The sequence below is a fragment of the Chinchilla lanigera genome, unplaced genomic scaffold (assembly GCF_000276665.1).
Source record: "Chinchilla lanigera isolate Chin_1 unplaced genomic scaffold, ChiLan1.0 scaffold00015, whole genome shotgun sequence".
Lineage (NCBI taxonomy): Eukaryota > Metazoa > Chordata > Mammalia > Rodentia > Chinchillidae > Chinchilla > Chinchilla lanigera.
The window spans coordinates 14346025-14363548 of NW_004955416.1; the positions used below are offsets into that span (position 1 = coordinate 14346025).

Below are 17524 nucleotides of genomic sequence, written 5' to 3' on the forward strand. Positions count from 1 at the left end.
CTGAGGCAGGATGACCACCATGAGTTCAAGGCCAGCCTAGACCACATAGTGAGTTCAAGGCTAGCCTGAAGTACATAGTAAGACCTTGTCTCCAAAATACAATTTTTTTTTTAATTTAAAAGGCCAGAAATATAGCTCAGTATTCCCTGCGTTTGATTGACTTTATAATTAAAGGATCAGAATATCACCACCCAAACTCAATAATCAAGTTAGCATCTTTTTTTTGGTACCGAGAATCAAACTCATGACCTCAGGCTTGCCAGGCAAGCTCTTATGCCGCTGAGCTACATCCCCGGCCCAAGTTAGCATTGTTAAAAGATAATCAGGCATCCGTGTCTCCTACAACCATGAAAAAGAAAAAAACAACCTGCCTGCTTGCCTTTCTATCTCTTTTCTTTTCTTTCTTGGTTTTTTGAGACAGGGCTCCACTATGTAGCCCAGGCTGGCCTTGAATTTGCAGTGATCCTCCTGCCTCAGCCTCCCAAGTGCTGGGATTACCCCTTCATCTTTAAAACTGCATCTGAATCTAATCAAATTCATTCCTCTCTCACTCTTTCCTTCCTCTCTTTTGTCCCTATCTTCCACTGACCACACTGAAACTGTATGCAGCTGGGACAGTGGCACACGCCTGTACTCCCAGCACTCTGGGAATCCGAGTCAAGATGATCACAAGTTTGAATCCAGCCTGGGCAACTTAGCGACTTAGCAAGACCCTGTCTCCAGATAAAAACTAGAAAAGGGCTGGGGATGCTGTTCTTCTTCCTTGGAAAGAAGGAAAGAAGTGCTTTAAAATGAAGAAGAAAGAAAGTGTTCTGAAAAGAAGTGCTCATCAGTGGTCAAAGAAAAGTGAGAAAATACACCCTGCATGCAACATTGTCTTTTTTTTTTTTTTTTTTTTTGATTCTGGGAATCGAATCCAGGACTTTGTGCTTGCCAGGCAGGCACTTGTACCGCTGAGCTATATCCCCAGCCACCCTGCATGCACAGTGGGCCATTGCAGGAGCACAAGGACAGCGGCCACAGGCCCAGCCGGGTCTCTGTGTCCTCCTCCCACTGCTGGGTCTCAGTGGTCTGATGGCTCTCCGTGACAGCTCTTGCCCCAGAGCCCAGCCTCCCTGTCATAATGCTGCCTCAGTGCAGCTCAGTGCAAGGGCCCTGGCTCCATCCTCAGTACTGCTGAAAGAAAGGAAAAGAAGAGAAGAGGAGAAGGGGTGGGGGAGAAAAAAAAAAGAGAAGGAAGGGGAGGGAGAGCGGAGGGGAGGGACAGGAGAGAAGGCAAGGCTGTATGCAACTTTATCCTGTTTTCGGGCTGGGGATGGGACCCAAGGCCCAGTATGTGCTGGGCAAGCTCTCTACCACTGAGCTACACCCTCAGCTCCTAATCAAATCATTCTTGCTGGGGCTGGGGATTTAGCTCAGTGGCACAGCGCCTGCCTGGCAAGCGCAAGGTCATGAGTTCAATTCCTAGTACCGGAAGAAAAACAAAAACAAAAACAAAAAAATCATTCTTGCTAAATTTTTGTTGGGGGACAAAATATGGTGCACTGAAGAAAAATTACCTGTACGAGGAAGTGACCCTCAGGACTATCCTGGAAAATTCTCAGGACACATACTTAGTTTCTTCAACCAGGCCACAGCGGGTGGGGTGGGAAGGCGGGGCCACAGACCAAGTGACTGAGAGCTAACAGAAACACAGTGGCCTGTGTTTGGAAGCTGATTTCAAATAAGGCCCTGCTAGGGTGTAGTTCAATGGCACAGCACTTGTCTAGTGTGTGCAATGCCCTAGCTTTCATCCCCAGCATTACAAAATAATTAGCAAAAAAAAAGCCCAAATGTAAAACAAATTTTTTAACCAGGTCCTCATACTGCTATAAGAAGACTTCTTTTCCCTACATAACTGCAGAAGTGTGGACTTGCCTTAGGTAATACTAAGGAATTGTGATTCCTTTTAGTAAGTGTGATAATGACAATAGAACAAGAAAGAAAAGGAAAAAAGTTCCTCTGTGCGGACCTCCTCCTTCCAAGGTGCCTGGGACCATGGGGGAGGATAAGAAGGCTCCACTGGAAGGGAGGCAGATGGACAGCAGACAGCTGTCCAGACAGGTGACAGAAACCCAAGCTGCCATACTGCAGCCTGTGTCGGTGGGGAGCCCACCTCACCCCATCTAAGCATTCCTTGCCTGGACACTGGCCTGAAGCCTGGCACTGTCACAAAGAAACCCAGAAGCCCAATGGCCACAGAGGTCAGTTTGAGATCCCAGAGCTCAAGCCTCAGCCCCTTGCTGAGCCCAGGCCGGCTCCATGGCAAGGGGGCGTATGCATGCAGGACTCCAGGGGCTGAGAGCCCACCAGCCTCTGCCACACTCCCAGTCTGGCCTGAGGGGAGAACACCAAAGGTGGGTGATGAGAGTGCTGACCTGGGCGCCCAAACCCTGACCTCTGCCTACACAGACTTCAGAAGACGCTAAGATGCAGGGTAGAAAACCAAAGGCTTCCGCCTCTGCTGCCACCCCAGGTCCTCATCACAGGATCAAAAAGGACTCCAGCCCCACTGAGGACATATGCTGTGGCGCACCCACAGGCCCAGGGAACGGCGGCCAGGACACTCTCATCTGACTCCATGGCAGGAAAACACCAACAGGAAACCAGAGGATGAGAGGCCACAGAGTGACTCTGTGGCACCCTAGACTCCAAGAAACCCGGAGATCTACCAGGCTGGAGCTGCCTCTCCTTAGCACTGTCCCACAGCCTCTCCCCCACTCCGCAGCCCACACTGCCTAAGCTCAAACCTTTGCTCCCTGCGCCTGCACACCCGTTCCTCCCCTCCTCCAAACTCGACCTCCTGGGGCCCGCTGAAATGTCACCTCCCGTGCCACTGTCCCTGCACTTGCAGTCACCATGAATGAGTGCCTCTGAGGTTCGTCATCTGTTTTAGCCTCAATCTCAGTCTGTCCCCCACTGCAGCTGTTGGGTGGTGGCAGCTGTCCTCGCTGAGCTGCTGAGCACTCCCAGAGGGAGGTGGCATCCCTTGAACAGCACAGGGCGCAGGGCACAGCAGGCACTGGGAAAATGTATGCAGCCTGTTGGCACCAACACCAGCATGGTCCCGGATGAACTGAGGTTCACAGAGTGACCTGCTCCCCTCCCAAGCCTCTCAGCCCTGGCTGCAGGGGGCAGGTGAGGGAGCATGTTGGGAAACCACCTCTTTGATGGGACCTACTACTGCAGACAGCCACCAGTGCAGAGTGCCCCTTAAAACAAAGAGTTCAGCAAGCATAACCAAGAATTGGCACAAGCAGTGGCACAAATCCAGAGAAGAGGAGGAGGCCACAGCACCCACACACCCTCTACCTGCATCCTCCTTCCTCCCACTCCAGTCCTGCTGCTGGCCCTGCCGAAGTGTCCCCAAGGGGACTCTGCAAAACAGTGTGGCCATGGCAGGGCAGAACATCTTAGTAAAGACACAGTCCTCAAAGGAACAGAGTGAGGCACAGAGACAGTGACTCACCCACCCAGGTCCCAGGTTCTCTGGGGACAAGCCAGGTCAGTTGCTGACACCTGCCAACCCCCTAGGCGGTGATCCAGCCAAGGCCCCACCCAGGCCTGACGACAGGCCCGCTGCCCAGAGGCTGGGGGCGGAGTGGACCGCAGGGCGGTTACAACCCATTCACATCTTCATGGTCTCCCCTCGTTAAGAGCCGGACTTGTCCCCCAGTAAACACCAGTGCTGCGTCCAGGTGAACCGAAGTCTTCTTGTGAGACATCTCGACCCCACCAATGCTCCCGCATCTGGAACCCCTTGGAGCCAGGGCCTGCTTACCAGCCCCTCGGTTTCCTCCGACGTCCTCTGGAAATGTGCAGCCAGGACCATGTAGTCCCGCATCTGCTTGTGACATTCAGGACATTTGGTTCCGTACCGAATGAGCCTTACAGGGTCTGGGTAGAGCGGAAAAGCTGGGGGCGGGGGGCTGCCGTTGCCTGAGGTGGCACCATGTTTGGGCGATGAGGAGGGGGCTGAGGCCACCGCTGGGGCGGGGGTGCTCGCAGGCACTGACACGAACATCTGGTCAGCGGCGATGGGCTTCACAAGCAGCTGTGAGCACTGCATGACGAGCCCCTTGCTCTTGTGGTCGCGGGCGTGCCGGAGAAGGCTGCACTTGTTGAAGAAGAGCAACGTCTGCGAGCAGAGCGTGCACAGCGCCTCAATGTGGACGCTGCGCCGGCTGTAGTGCTGGCTCAGGCTCTTCTCTAAGGCGAATGCGTCCCCGCACTCCAGGCAGCAATAGCCACTGGCTGGCACGTGGATGCTGCTGTCCGCGGGCGGGCTCAGATTGGGTGCGTAGAGGGGCACGGGGTTGGAGCTGTGCAGGACCTTGTTGAAGACCTCCACAATCTGGGGGGAAGCCTTCTTCACCTGGTGCACCAGGGGCACCGACATCTGCGTGAGCTGGGGCTGGCTCTGTCTCTGTGCAGAGGATTTGGCCGTCACTGATGCGGCGACGCTGTGGGGGACCAGGTTGAGGTTGGCCAGGTGCACGGCTTTGGGCAGCAGACTGGCAGAGGCCGGGGCCTGTGGGGCCGCATTCTGTTGCTTTTTGCCCATCTTTGAGCCCTGGGCCGTCCCCTTGGGGGCCTGGGGCACAGAGCTGCTGCAGGGAGATGAAGAGTCACCAGCCTTTGTCACATTCTCGTCCCCTTTCCTGTCACCCTGGGGGCTCCCTGAACGTGTGCCTGCCTCCGAAAGGTGCCCCTCCACAGGCAGGGCTGCGCCCTCATCCCCTGGCACCTCGCCTGAGGCCTCAGCAATGGCACTCCCTACAGGCGACCCCACAGGGGACTTACTTGGATCATCGGGGTCTGGCAGGATCCTGGTAACGGTCCGTTTGATTTCCCCTGACGACGTCTTTATGGTTTTGATTCTGACTTTGGGGATGGCTGGCGGGGAGCTGGCAGCCACAGACGGGGAGCCCCGGCTGCTGCCGTCGCTGCAGATGCTCCGTGGGCTGTCCGATGGCTTAATGCTTTTCCGAGCGGCCTCCAGGGGGCTTCGGGGACTCTTTGGTGACTTGGGCATTTTGGGGCTACCTTTGGAACCCTCTTTGGCGGCCCCTGAGGGATCCTTTGTGTGGCCAAGCTGATCCTCCTTGGTGACACTGGCCACCCTTCTGGCCTGCAAGGCCACCAAGGCTGCAACACACGAGGACAACCTGGAATGAGCCGGCTTGAGGCGCTGCCTGGGAGGCACGGATGAGCAGGCCCCCAGCTCCGGGGCGGGCTTCTTGGGCTCACCGACACTGTGGCCAGTGTGGCTGTTGAACTCCACAGCTTCCCCAAAGAAGCGGCTGGAATCCAGCTCTCTGTGGGGCTCCGCCACCTTCTGCCCACCTCGTGCGTGTTCCTCCTGGCTCTCCAAGGGCATGGGCTCAGTCTTGGGTTCTTTCTTACAAAGGTGATCAAACATGTGCAGTTCTGGGACTGGAAACTTGGTCAGTGCCTCCAGTACTGGGCCCCCCACAGTCCCGCACCCAGGAGGGGGTGAGAAATAACTGTCTGAGTGCTTGGGCTTTATCCCAAACCCGTTATCTTTGATGGGATCCTCAGGCTCTGGGCTAGAGATCGGGCTGAACTGGTTGAAGGTGGGTAATGGCTCGGACTTGGGAGGCTCCAGCTTGCCAGAGAAACTCCTGGCACTATCTCCATTTAAGAAAGTGGAGTCAAACTTCCCACAGTTGGGGGGATCCGGAGGCAGATCTGGGCCCCGGAAACCATTGTGAAGGAGGCTGGGGGTGATGTGGTCTTTCTCTGCCTCGAAGGACTCCTGGCGGCTTGTGTTCTTGACGATGACACTCACAGCCGGCACATCCGGGGCGGATCCTGAGTGAGACAGGGACACACTCTCATCCAGGCACATGCTGGAGGGCTTGAGGGGGCTCTCATTCTCCTCGCTGGGCGTCTGGATGGCCTCCTTGGCATCAAGGCTTGTGGGGTCTGGGATGTCGAAGGCAGCAAGAAGGTCATCAAAATCGGGGGTTTTCATATCCCCCATGGCTGGAGGCTCACCAAGGGCTGTAACAGAAACAGGACACAATCAGCAACCACCAGGACCACACTGGACTCTTGTCTGACATCACCTTTACACTGCCCCACACGCACTGCAGCCACACCCATGCAGAATTCCACTTTTTTTTTTTTTTTATCTTTTTGAGACAGGGTCTCCCTATGCAGTTCAGGCTGGCCTGGAACTCACTTTGTAGTCCAGGCTGGCCTCAAACTCGCAAGGGTCCTCGTGCCTCAGCTTCCCCAGTGCTAGGATTACAGGCATGCTCCACCACACCCTGCTTCAAAATTCCTCATTCTAGCAGGCTGGGGATTTAGCTCAGCGGCACAGTGCCTACTTAGCAAGTACAGGGTCATGAGTTTGATTCCTGGTACCGGAAGAAAAACAAAACAAAACAAAAAAAACACAAAATTCCACATTCTATGACAGGAAGTCACATGCTGAGTCTTACCCTAAGAGGTTTCTAAAATGCTGGAAATAGAGAGAGAGGTGGAAAGAGAAACTTACATGTAGTGGCAACCCTACCTGGCAGGGCATGGACCTCAGTACTTACAAGTCCCTGCTGACTACATGACCATGAGACTGGGCATACCTGTCCCACATGGCCCAATATCTGGGCTTAGCACCCTCTGTGGTGAACTGTGGCTAGCAAACAGGCCGCCGCACAGCCCCACCCTATTTTCTCTTTTTTTCTTTTTTCGGTGTTTTTAGACAGGGTCTTGCTGTGTAGCCCAGGCTGGCATCAAACTCACAGTGATCCTTCTGCCTCAGCCTCTCAAGTGCTGGGATTACAAATGTGCACCACCATGCCTGGCCACACTCTCTTTTTAAGTGTTGTTCAATGCTTCCCTCCTTTATTTTTTGTTTGTTTGTTTTTGTTTTTGTTTTTTTCTGGTACCAGGAATCGAACTCACGACTTTGCGCTTGCTATGCAAGCGCTGTGCTGCTGAGTTAAATCCCCAGCCCCCCCTTTTTTTTTGCTTCTATCCTTTAGAAAACTGATTCACACATGTCACCTGATATATCATCTCCTACCTAGGCAATTTTTTCTCCACTCAGCACACACACTTTATTCCTTGACTTTTTACTCTAAATTGTTACTGGTTGATGAATAAACCCAAAGAGCAGGGTGACCCTCAAGGGACCACACAGTTACCAAACTGGCCAGGTGACAGTTTGGGAGGAGACTAAATTCTACTTTAATGTAATACACAAAAACTAGAACAACCATGCTACTTTAACTTAATGCCCCCACTTCCTTCAGAATCCAGTAAAGCAAAGCTACAGAACTACACAGCCCGTGAGGAGAGCCAAGCTCTGGGAAGAGCGTCCCCCCAGCTACCTCACTCGTACACAAATGCAGCTTGAAACCGGCTGGCTCGAGCCTGTGGGAGGAAGGAAGAGCATCTTTGCCATTTCCGCCCCTTGTTCAGCCATTAAATCCTACACCTGGTTCACCACCCAGGGCCCTTTCTGGCTTACACATTTCTTACACTACATTAATGCTGGACACCATTCAAGCACATTGGCACAACTCTTTTAGAAAGAAGTGTAGCTGCTCAGGAGTGCCAGGAAAGCGTCAAACTCAAGAGGACAGGAAACCCACTTCCAGGAACTTATCCTAAAAAGAAAATGTCCCAAAAGCCATACACAAAATTATAATGCTAAAGCATTAGGGCTAGGGATACAGCTCAGCGGCACAAGCGCTTTCCTGGCAAGCGCAAGGTCCTGAGTTCGATTCCCAGTACCAAACAAAGGAAAAAAGCACTAAAGCAGCACAAAGAAGCCAGACACAGCAGTGCCTGCGTGGACTCCAGCTCTTGGGAAGCTCAGGAGGGAGGATCACTTTTTTTGCAGGGTTGAAGATTAGGGACTAGGGATTGAAATCAGGGCCTTCATACTGAGCTACATCCCCAATCCTATGTATGTATGTATGTATATGTAGTTTTGAGACAGTCTTAAGTTGCTAAATTACCCAGACTGGGTTCAAACTTACAATTCTCCCACCTCAGCTTCTGAGACTGTGTGCCACCAAAGGATTTAGGGTGTGTGTCCCCCATGCCCAGTAGGGAAGGACCACTTAGGGGCAACATAGCAAGAACCCATCTTTAAGAAAAAGAAGGGCCAGGGATATAGCTCAGCAGCACAGCATCTGCTTGGCAAGTGCAAGGTCCTGAGTTCAGATTCCCGGTACCAAAAAAAGAAAAAGAAAAAAATAACAGCATAAAGATACACACACACACACACACACACACAGCTAAATGTCCAAGAGAAGGGGATGGTTAAATACTTGTAAATACTTGATGGGACTATTGCAGCCAATAAAAATTCTAATTATGCAATTGATATAGCAACATAGAACATTACTTATAATGTTAAGTTTAAAAAGATTAATATAAAAATATTGTCAGCCTGATAACAATATAAAACTAAGTAGGGATTTGATCCACAATTTAAAGAAAAAAACTTATGCAGGTGGTGAGATTATTGCTAGATTATTTTTCAAAGCTTCTTTTTGTGTATCTTTTTTTTGTTTTTTTCCCCTCTCTTTAAAATAAAAAAAAAATTAAAACCTAGGAGGTACAATAGGCACTGTGAAAGGAAAAGAAACTGGTCAAAAGCAAAGAGCAACTGGGATAAGGGAAAAGAGAAAAGAAGGGAAAATATGTACATATGTATACACATGATGGTAACATAGTGGGTACTACTGACTTGTATTGCTCTATTAAAAGAGCAGTTAGGGCCAGGGATATAGCTCAGTGGCACAAGCGCCTCCCTGCAAGTATAAGGTCCTGAGTTTGATTCCCAGTACCAAAAATAAAAAATAAATAAATAAAAGAGCAGTTAATGTGTAAGTGTATGATCAATCTTACATGTCTATATTTGTTTATCTGAGTATCCAATTTGAAGAGATCAATATGTAATAGAACAACCACTGTTAATTTCCTATCACCTTGTCTGGTGATAGGAATATATGCCTTGTATTGTTTTTGTGTTATTTTCTAAATGTATGTTTGTTAAGATGTTTTCATTCTTTTATCTTTAAAATAAAAATTAAAATAAAATAAAGTTTTATTGAAGAAAATAAAAACCTGTTTTGGGGAAGCTAAGAGATTGCTTTTGCAATTTTTAAAAGGGAAAGCAAAGCTGGATGTGGTGGCACACACCTGTAATCCCAGCACTCAGAAGGCCATCGTTGTGAGTTCGAGACCAGCCTGGGCTACAAAGTGAGTTCAAGGCCAGCCTAAAATGCACAGGGAGACCCTATCTCAAAAAGACAAAAAAATGTCTAGGAGAAAAAGGAATAAAGAAGGATAGAGTAGCTCGGTGCCTGGAAGGAGCAGGGAGAGGCAGGTGGGACAGGGTGTAACAGACTGGCTGAGAGCCCAACATGGAGACAGACGGTCCCATCAAAGAAAGCAGGTTCTCCTCACAGAAGCAGCTCTGGCACTGGCTGAGAGCAGACAGAGGTGAATTAAGTGTCTTAAGTTAGAAAAGCACAGTGAGCAAATGGTGTGGCCACTCAGATCAGTATCAGAAAAAAACCTCCTTAAGGTTTTTAATAACAAAACTGAAGCCTTACAGACTTCTTGGAGGGGGGAAGTAGGTATCAAAAATGATCAAAATGAGATCTATTTCCCCAAATGAATGTAATTATTATATATCATAAACATATACCAATTGAACAAAAAAAATCTTTTTAAAAATCAAAGTTCACACAGGGCATGGTAGCACATGCCTGTAATCCTTGCACTTAGGAGGCTGAGGCAGGAGGATGGCCATGAGTTCCAGGCCAGGCTGGGCTACATAGTGAGTTCAAGGCCAACCTTCACTACATAGTGAGACCCTGCCTCAAAAATAAAAACAAAAAAGTTCACAACCTGTTTTCTCCTCAGCCCAGGTAAGGGAACCCAAAACCAAGAACAATCAACAATGACTTGGGGGCTCACTTATTAAGTAGAAAATAGAAATGAATGAAACTACACTATTATAAAAGCAAAACAAGCTGTAAAAGAAAGAACAACCAACAAAAAGCTCTACTCATGTAAGCAACAAAGCAAAAAGAGTATCTGCAACATAGAGTTACTATCATTAATATCTTATATATAAAAATAACTCACAGCTGGGTGTGGTGGTGCACATCTATAATCCCAGCATTTGGGAGGCTGAGGCAGGAGGATCACTGTGAGTTTGAGGCCAGCCTGGGCTACACAGTGAACAAGGCCAGCTTGAACTACACAGTGAGACCCTGTCTTAAAACAAAACAGAACACAACAGAACTCACAGAGCGATAAGTAAAAGATAAGCAAGGTAACCTAAGGTAAGCAGGTAATCCAAAGGAGAAACATAAAGATGATCAATATATTTTAAAAGTTGCAGGATATTAGAGACATACAAAATACACTTCTCACAAGATATTAGAGAAATGTCAAATATTAACAACGAAAACCAGACATGGTGATGCACACCTGTAATCCCAGCACTCAGGATGCTGAGGAAAGGAAGATCACCTCAAATTTGAGGCCATGCTGGCCTAAAGAGTAAGCCTAAGGCCAGTCTGTAGTACTACATAGGGAGACTGTTCTTAAAAACAGCCAATAGGCCAGGCGTGGTGGCACAGGCCTATAATCCCAGCACTTGGGAGGCTGAGACAGAAGGATGACTGCAAGTTCAAGACCACCCTGGGCTACAAAGTGAGCTCAAGTCCAGCTTGAACTGCATAGCGAGACCCTGTCTCAAAAAGAAAAAAAAAAAAAAAAAAAAAAAAACCCACACCCAATAAATAAATAAATACAGTAAATAGAAACCATTTCTGGCTTATCAAACTGATCATGTTTTAAAAACTTTTAAACTAGACATGGTGCTGCACACCCTGTTATCACAGCACTTGGGAGGCTAGGCAGGAGGATCATTGTGAGCTCAAGGCCAGTCTGGACTACAAAACAAACAAACAAAAACACAAAAATTACGGTGATTTTTCACCACCACTTGTCAGAGTTTGGGGCATTCGGCTCTTTCAGGGCTACAGAACTTTTTTCCAGGCTACCTTGCAGCAACTTTCTGAGGGCTCAGCACAGCTGCCAATGGACATGTCACACAAGCTTACCCGACCTTGATCCCAGTCTTCTCAGACCATTCCCCAAGAGCAGGAGTTATACATCCATATGCTCAGAAATATTAGCGAAGACCTGAGTGACCTTACTCTAAACCCTGCTTCTAAGTCCCGTTTCCTCTTTGCTGGGAAGCCCATCCCACCCACGGGACAGAAGCAAAGATCTTACAGGAGATGAAAGGGGGCTTTGCCTACAGGAGGAGAATGGTCAGGATGCTATTATCCATCCTGACAGAAGAGTGGGCAAAATGGAGAAGTATCATGAACAACAGACTGTCCAGGCTTAAAAGAAAACAACTAAGAGACATTGGTCTTAAAAAAGTTGCAAGTTCCGGGTGTGGTGGTGCAAGCCTGTAATCCCAGCACTTGGGAGGCTGAGGCAGGAGGATTGCTGTGAGTTTGAGACTAGCCTGTACTACACTGTGAGTTCAAGGCCAGCCTTAACTACACAGCAAGACCCTGTTTCCCAAAAAAAGCCAGGTGTGTTGGTGCATGTCTGTAACCCAGCACCAGGGAGGCTGAGGCAGCCTGTGGCAAATTAGCAACTTAGTGAGACCCTATCTCAAATAAAGAGCTGGGAATGTAGCTCAGTGTAAAGGCCCTGGGTTCAGTTCCCTTACCAGAATGAAAAGGGGAGGAAAGGAAAGAATAGAATAGAGTTAAATGACAAACAGGGAAATGGAGGGGAGAGACAGAGATGGAGGGATAGACAGGAAGAAGGGAGAGATGGGACAGGGAGAGGGAGCTGTTTCAAAGCAGAAGTGGAGGAGAGGAACTTCCTCTGTACCCAAAAGGGAAAGCAGAGTGACAGAGCACTGCTGTTCCTGAGACCCAGCAGGGACACTGACCAGAAGGAGACACTGCTTCAAGGGTGGTGCTGACGGGAGCCCGGGAAAACTCCACAGGTCAAGAGAGATAGGAAAAAAGCCCCTGACTAGAGCTTAAACAACAAGGAACTGTGAACCACTGGACCCAGCTTTTCTCCTACGCAGTCATTAATTACTTGAGGAAGACCTGGGCAGGCCTTAGTTTAATATGTACAATTAAATTAACCTGTGATCTCAGCACTTAGGAGGCTGAGGCAGGAAAACTGCAGCCTAGACTACATAGTGAGTTCAAGGCCAGCCCTATCCAAAAAAAAAAAAAAAAAAGAAAGAAAATTAAACTAACTCAAGGAACTCAAGTCCTTAAGCAGGCTGGGCTGTGATGTCTGGGCAAATTAACCTAGAACTAATGGTTCCTACATAAACATTACTTCCCAGGTGGACAAGCAGATGCCTACAACACACTTATCACACACCCCTCAATACACATCCAGGCTGCTGACAGGTCAGGTGACCCCAAGTCACAGCTACAATAAGTCCCCAACTGATGAACATTTGTGTGGGAACTTTCACAGGTATAATGTATAAGCCTCACTTTGTTGGCTTATGAATTCACTTACAAACAATTCTCCTGGAATGGAACTTGTTAAGTCAGGGACTTACTATAATCTGAGACAGTAGACAGCATTCATGCTGTGGGGCATCTGGTGTTCACACCATTAACAAAATATGAAACAATGAGAGTGGGCATTGTGGCACACATCTTTAGTTCCAGCACTTGGGAGGCTGAGGCAGGAGGACTGAGAGCTCAAGGCTGTCTGGATTACATGGTGAGACCCAACCTCAAAAAAACCAAAACCAAAATAAAACAAAAAGGCCAAACCTTTCACTTGTCTTTTTCTCTCCAATGCGCTCTGCCATGGTCGCTATCAACCACAGATCAGAGAAGTCCCTGCTCCAAGTTGCTGTCACCTTAGGGACAGAGCTCTAGCCGTGCAGCTGCAGAGCCCTCCACGCTGGCCTGGTCTCCGCCACCTGCCATAACACACTGGCAGCTCTGGCTCTCGTGCCTGTGAGTCAGAGTCTGATGTGTCCCCAGTGGGAGAAGCGGCCCGGCCTGGCCGGGAACACTAAGCTCTCCTCATCCCAGCTGCAGGCCCAGGCCCCTGCCGGAAACAGTCCTCTTCCCTCCTCCTCCTGTCCTCTTCCTCTGACATCTGGCTCCTTCCACGGCAGCCCTTCACCAGTGCAGAGATCATGAGTCTTCAATGCTCCCCACGGCTCTGGGGCCTGCTCCACTGCTAGGGTCAGGTCTCTCACTGACATTTCCAGGAACCAGGAGCAGGGAGCCAAAGCTGCTTCTGTGGCCTCCAGACCATCCCTGAGGCAGCTACCCTCACCTACCCTGCCCAGGGGTCTCTCTCCACCACCCCAAGCACAGCGCCCATCTCCCAGGAACCGAATCCCATGGCAGGAATTCACAGCATGTCAGGGCCAAAAGGGATCTCAGAAATTATCTGGTCCAAGCTGAGGATGGTAGTATACTATCCAAGCACTTGGGAGTCTGTGATCTCAGCTCTTGGGAGACTGTGGTCCCAGCACTTGGGAGGCTGTGATCCTAGCATTTGGGAGGCTGGAGCAGGAGGATTGCTATGTGTTTGAGGTCAGCCTGAGCTACATACTGAGTTCAAAGCCAGGCTGAACTGCATAGTAAGACCCTGTCAAAAAAAAAAAAAAAAAAAATTCCAACACCAAAAACCAAAAATAAGAAAACAGAAATAAATGCTCTGGTCTACCAGCCTTCCAATGCTGCCAGCAGACTGCCACTGGCCTGGCCGCAAGGAGCACCATGGGAGTGACTCCACTACCAATGTCCATTTGGCCCAGACCACCACTCTTTGGTATGAAAGCTGACCAGATGCTTCTAGCCACTGACCTGGTCTGATCTCTTCATTCTCCAATTGGAGACTCAGGGCTCAGAGAGGAGGCAGCGCAATCACCAGTCACCAAACGCCACAACGCACAGCTGGGCTTACTGAGGATATAGCCTGGAGGGCCAGGCCCTACTCCGAGGTGACCCCATGCCAGGGTCCCCAAGGCTCACGGAAGGCTCAGGATTTAAAGACACTGCCCTCCACTCCCTCGAGCTCCTGCCGCTCCATTCTTCCCACAGCACAGTTTTCTATCTCCACTATGGCCTTTCCGGTACAGCGCATCAGCAGGCACTCACTGAGTCATTCACTGCGATTTCTAGGCTGGCTCTCCACTCGACGCCTACCAGAAATCTGCACTCCATGTGTCTAACATCTGGCCCTTGGTTCCTGCTTGCCAGCATCCCCACTTCGGTAAGTGACACCTCCATCCTTCCAGCTGCTTAGACCACAGCCTCCCTTTGGGGCACAGCCTTCATCCAATCCACAAGCAAATGCTGTCTCCACACCTTTGGAAGACCCCACACCAGCCACCTTCCCCACCCCTACCCCTACCCCAGCACTGGGGCTGGTCTCTCACTGCCTCCCCCGCCCCTGCAGTCAGGATCAACACAGCGGCCAAACTGCTCTGAACCCTGCATCAGACCGTCCTACACCAAAACCCACTGCAGCCGCAGCATCCTGAGGCAGAGCCAGGCTCTCACAGCTGGCGCAGCCCGGCAGAACCCTACTGTCCCCAGTGCATGGTGGCTCTGGCCCCAGACCTCTAGGGGACACTTTCACATGCCCACCAGGCCTACAATCCTGTCCCGATGCCAGGTGCTCTTGCATGGGAGATGCCAAGCCCAAGCTTGGTCCTTTCACTCTACTGCTTCTCTTTACAGCACTTAGCACCGCTGATACAAATCACTGTTCATTTCTTTACCGTCTACATGTAAGTGTCTATGTGTAAGCGGCATTGTGTTTACTGGAGGCTAACCCACCAACAGGGTGGGACTGAGCTGCCAGGTGTGGTGGCACACGACTGTAATTCTAGCAATCAATCCCAGAGGCTGAGGCGGGAGGCTTGCACTGAGTTCCAGGCCAGGCTGGGCTACAAAGTAAGTTTAAAATTATCTAAAAATCAAAACAACAACAACAACAAAAAACACAATATGAAAGAGCTAAAATCATTCAAGGGCAGTCACAGATTCTCCAGCAGGTTTACTGGTTTGTGTTTAGCTTTCAAAACTGTGTGTGGCCAAGCATGGTGGCACACACCAGTGTGTGTAATCACAAGTTCAAGCCCACCCTGGGCAATTTAGCAACTTAGGGAGATTACCTACTACCTAATCATTGGATGATTACCAGTGCTGTAATCCCAGCACTCAGGAGACTGGGGCAGGAGGATCACTGTGAGTTCAAGGCCAGCCTTGGCAAACAGTGAGCTCAAAGCCAGCCTGGACTACATAGAAAGACCATGTCTCAAAAAGACGAACAAAAAAAAAGAAAAAAAGAAAAAGAAAACAAAGCTGTGTGTGCATGCAAGCGTCTGTGTGCATGCATGCGTCTGTGTGTGCACATATGTGTGTGCTACAGGTTGAGCCCAGGGCCATGTGTTGTTAAACACACACTCTACCACTGGCCTACAACTCCCAACACCTTAAAACTTTTTATAACGAGACCTTTGGGAGTGAGGGGGCCTCATTAGTGGGAAGAGACTAATGTAGTCCTTGTCTATAAATCTTGGGCCCCTTCAGGGGCTGATTATTATTTTGTTCTGGGGTGTTTTGTTTTGTTTTGTTGATACAGGGTCTTGCTATGAAGTTTAGGCTGGCCTTGAATTCACTATGTAGCTCAAGCTGGCCTCAAACTTGCAGAGATCCTCCTATCTCAGCCTCTTAAGCCTGGCAAGAGCTGATTAAATTTAATTATTGTATCAGTGGAAGACATCTTCTGGTTCATGTTAAGGGTGGAATCAGTTCTACACTAGTAGAGAGAGAAGGCACATTACGGGAACCATGGTGTTCTTCAGGAGAGGGAAAACAAGCCTGCGAGCAATTAAAAACCCCTGATCACACACTTCACATGGGCATGTGAATTACACCTCAAAAACACTGTCATGTTAAAGGCAAAGACAGCTGGAAGGAGCAGACTCATACAGGACTGATGAAGCTGAGGGAGCAGCAGAAACCAAACAGAAACAGGCAGCAACGAACGTCTATGCAGCTGAGTCAGAGATAAAAACAGCACCTCATCCTCCATGCCTGCTCCCTAGGCCTTGCTGGCATGCAGACCTCAGCACTACTGGGACGCTCCACTGTGGGAAAGAGACCAGACCTGAAAGAAGGGGACAGGCCCCGCTCGCTCACAGGCCATCCTGGGCGCAGCCCTTGCACTGGAGCTTATAAAATCATCACCTCTGGATCATGGGGACCCCCAAATCTAAGGCAGAAGCCAAGAGTCTCAGATCTGCTGAGAACCAGACCTCCACCCAAGAAGAAGCAGCCCCTCAGCAGGATCGCTCTCCCCACTTCTGCTAGCAGCACGTCTGCTGCTCTGAGGCTGCCAAATGTGTCTGCCATGAGCAGATGACCATCCTGACGGCTCCCCCAGGGACAGCTTTGCCGCAACACTGGCAAGAAGCACACTGTGAGTGCTGAGGTCTCAGTAGTGGCCTAAGAAAGGCACAGAGTTATGAGCTGGTGCAGGAAAGGACTGGTGCGGGGTTAGCTCCCTCCCAGCCTCTACGCCCTCATGTTCCCCTACTCCTCCTTCTCCCCAACACATACAGGATGTTCCTCAACACACCATGGGATTATGCCCCATGAAACTCACTGCAAGTTGAAAGTATCATAAGTCAGTGATGGATTTAATATGCCTACCCTACATGGTTTAAATGTTCCCTCCAGGACTCATGGTTGTTGTTGCTGTTGTTGTTTTTTGGGTACTGGAGGTTGAACCCAGGGGCCTTGCCCTGAGCTACATCCCCAGCCCTTTATTTTCTTTTACTTTTATTTTTATTTTTACTTTGAGACAGGATCTCCCTAAGTTGCTAAATTGCCCAGGGTGGGCTTGAACTTGTGATCCTCCTGCCTCAACCTCCCAGAGTTCTAGCTATCATGCTGATATTCAATGAACATCCTGACAACATAAGAGGTGGGGCCTTTGAGAGGTGATTACACCCTCACAAATGGATTAATAAAGGCAGGTGCAATTCCTGATCAAAAGGAGGAGTTCAGCCAGGTTTTCTCTGTCTCATGCACATGCCTATTAACCCTCCCACCGATAATGGCAAGAAGGCCCCTAGCAGATGGGACCCCTAAACCTTCAACTTCCCAGCCCTTAGAACCATGGGTGAAATAAACTTGTATTGTTTAAAAGTTACTCAGTCCAGATGGAGTGCTCTGGAATAGCAACAGAACACAGAAAAGGACAGTGGTTCCCCCTGGTGATCTCAGGGCTGGCTGGGAACCACAGCTCGTTGTCAGTGCCCAGCAACAAGGAAAGCACCAAAACTCAAGCTGGGATGCAGCTTCTACAACACGCCGCCACTTGCACTGAAGGCAACCAGGGAACGAGAACCGTCACCTCCGCTCCTCATTCCCTCCCTCACTAC

The 17524-nt window shown here is 49.6% G+C and overlaps 1 protein-coding gene across 1 annotated transcript in view; it reads right to left on the reverse strand.

The window, feature by feature from the left end:
• Positions 1–17524, reverse strand: part of Znf592 (zinc finger protein 592) — a 37097-nt gene that overhangs the window by 17775 nt on the left and 1798 nt on the right. The window contains exon 2 of the mRNA XM_005381492.2: positions 3821–6066. Coding sequence (XP_005381549.1) covers positions 3821–6046 — 2226 coding nt within the window. The 5' untranslated portion in view covers positions 6047–6066. The remainder of the gene's footprint in view (positions 1–3820; positions 6067–17524) is intronic.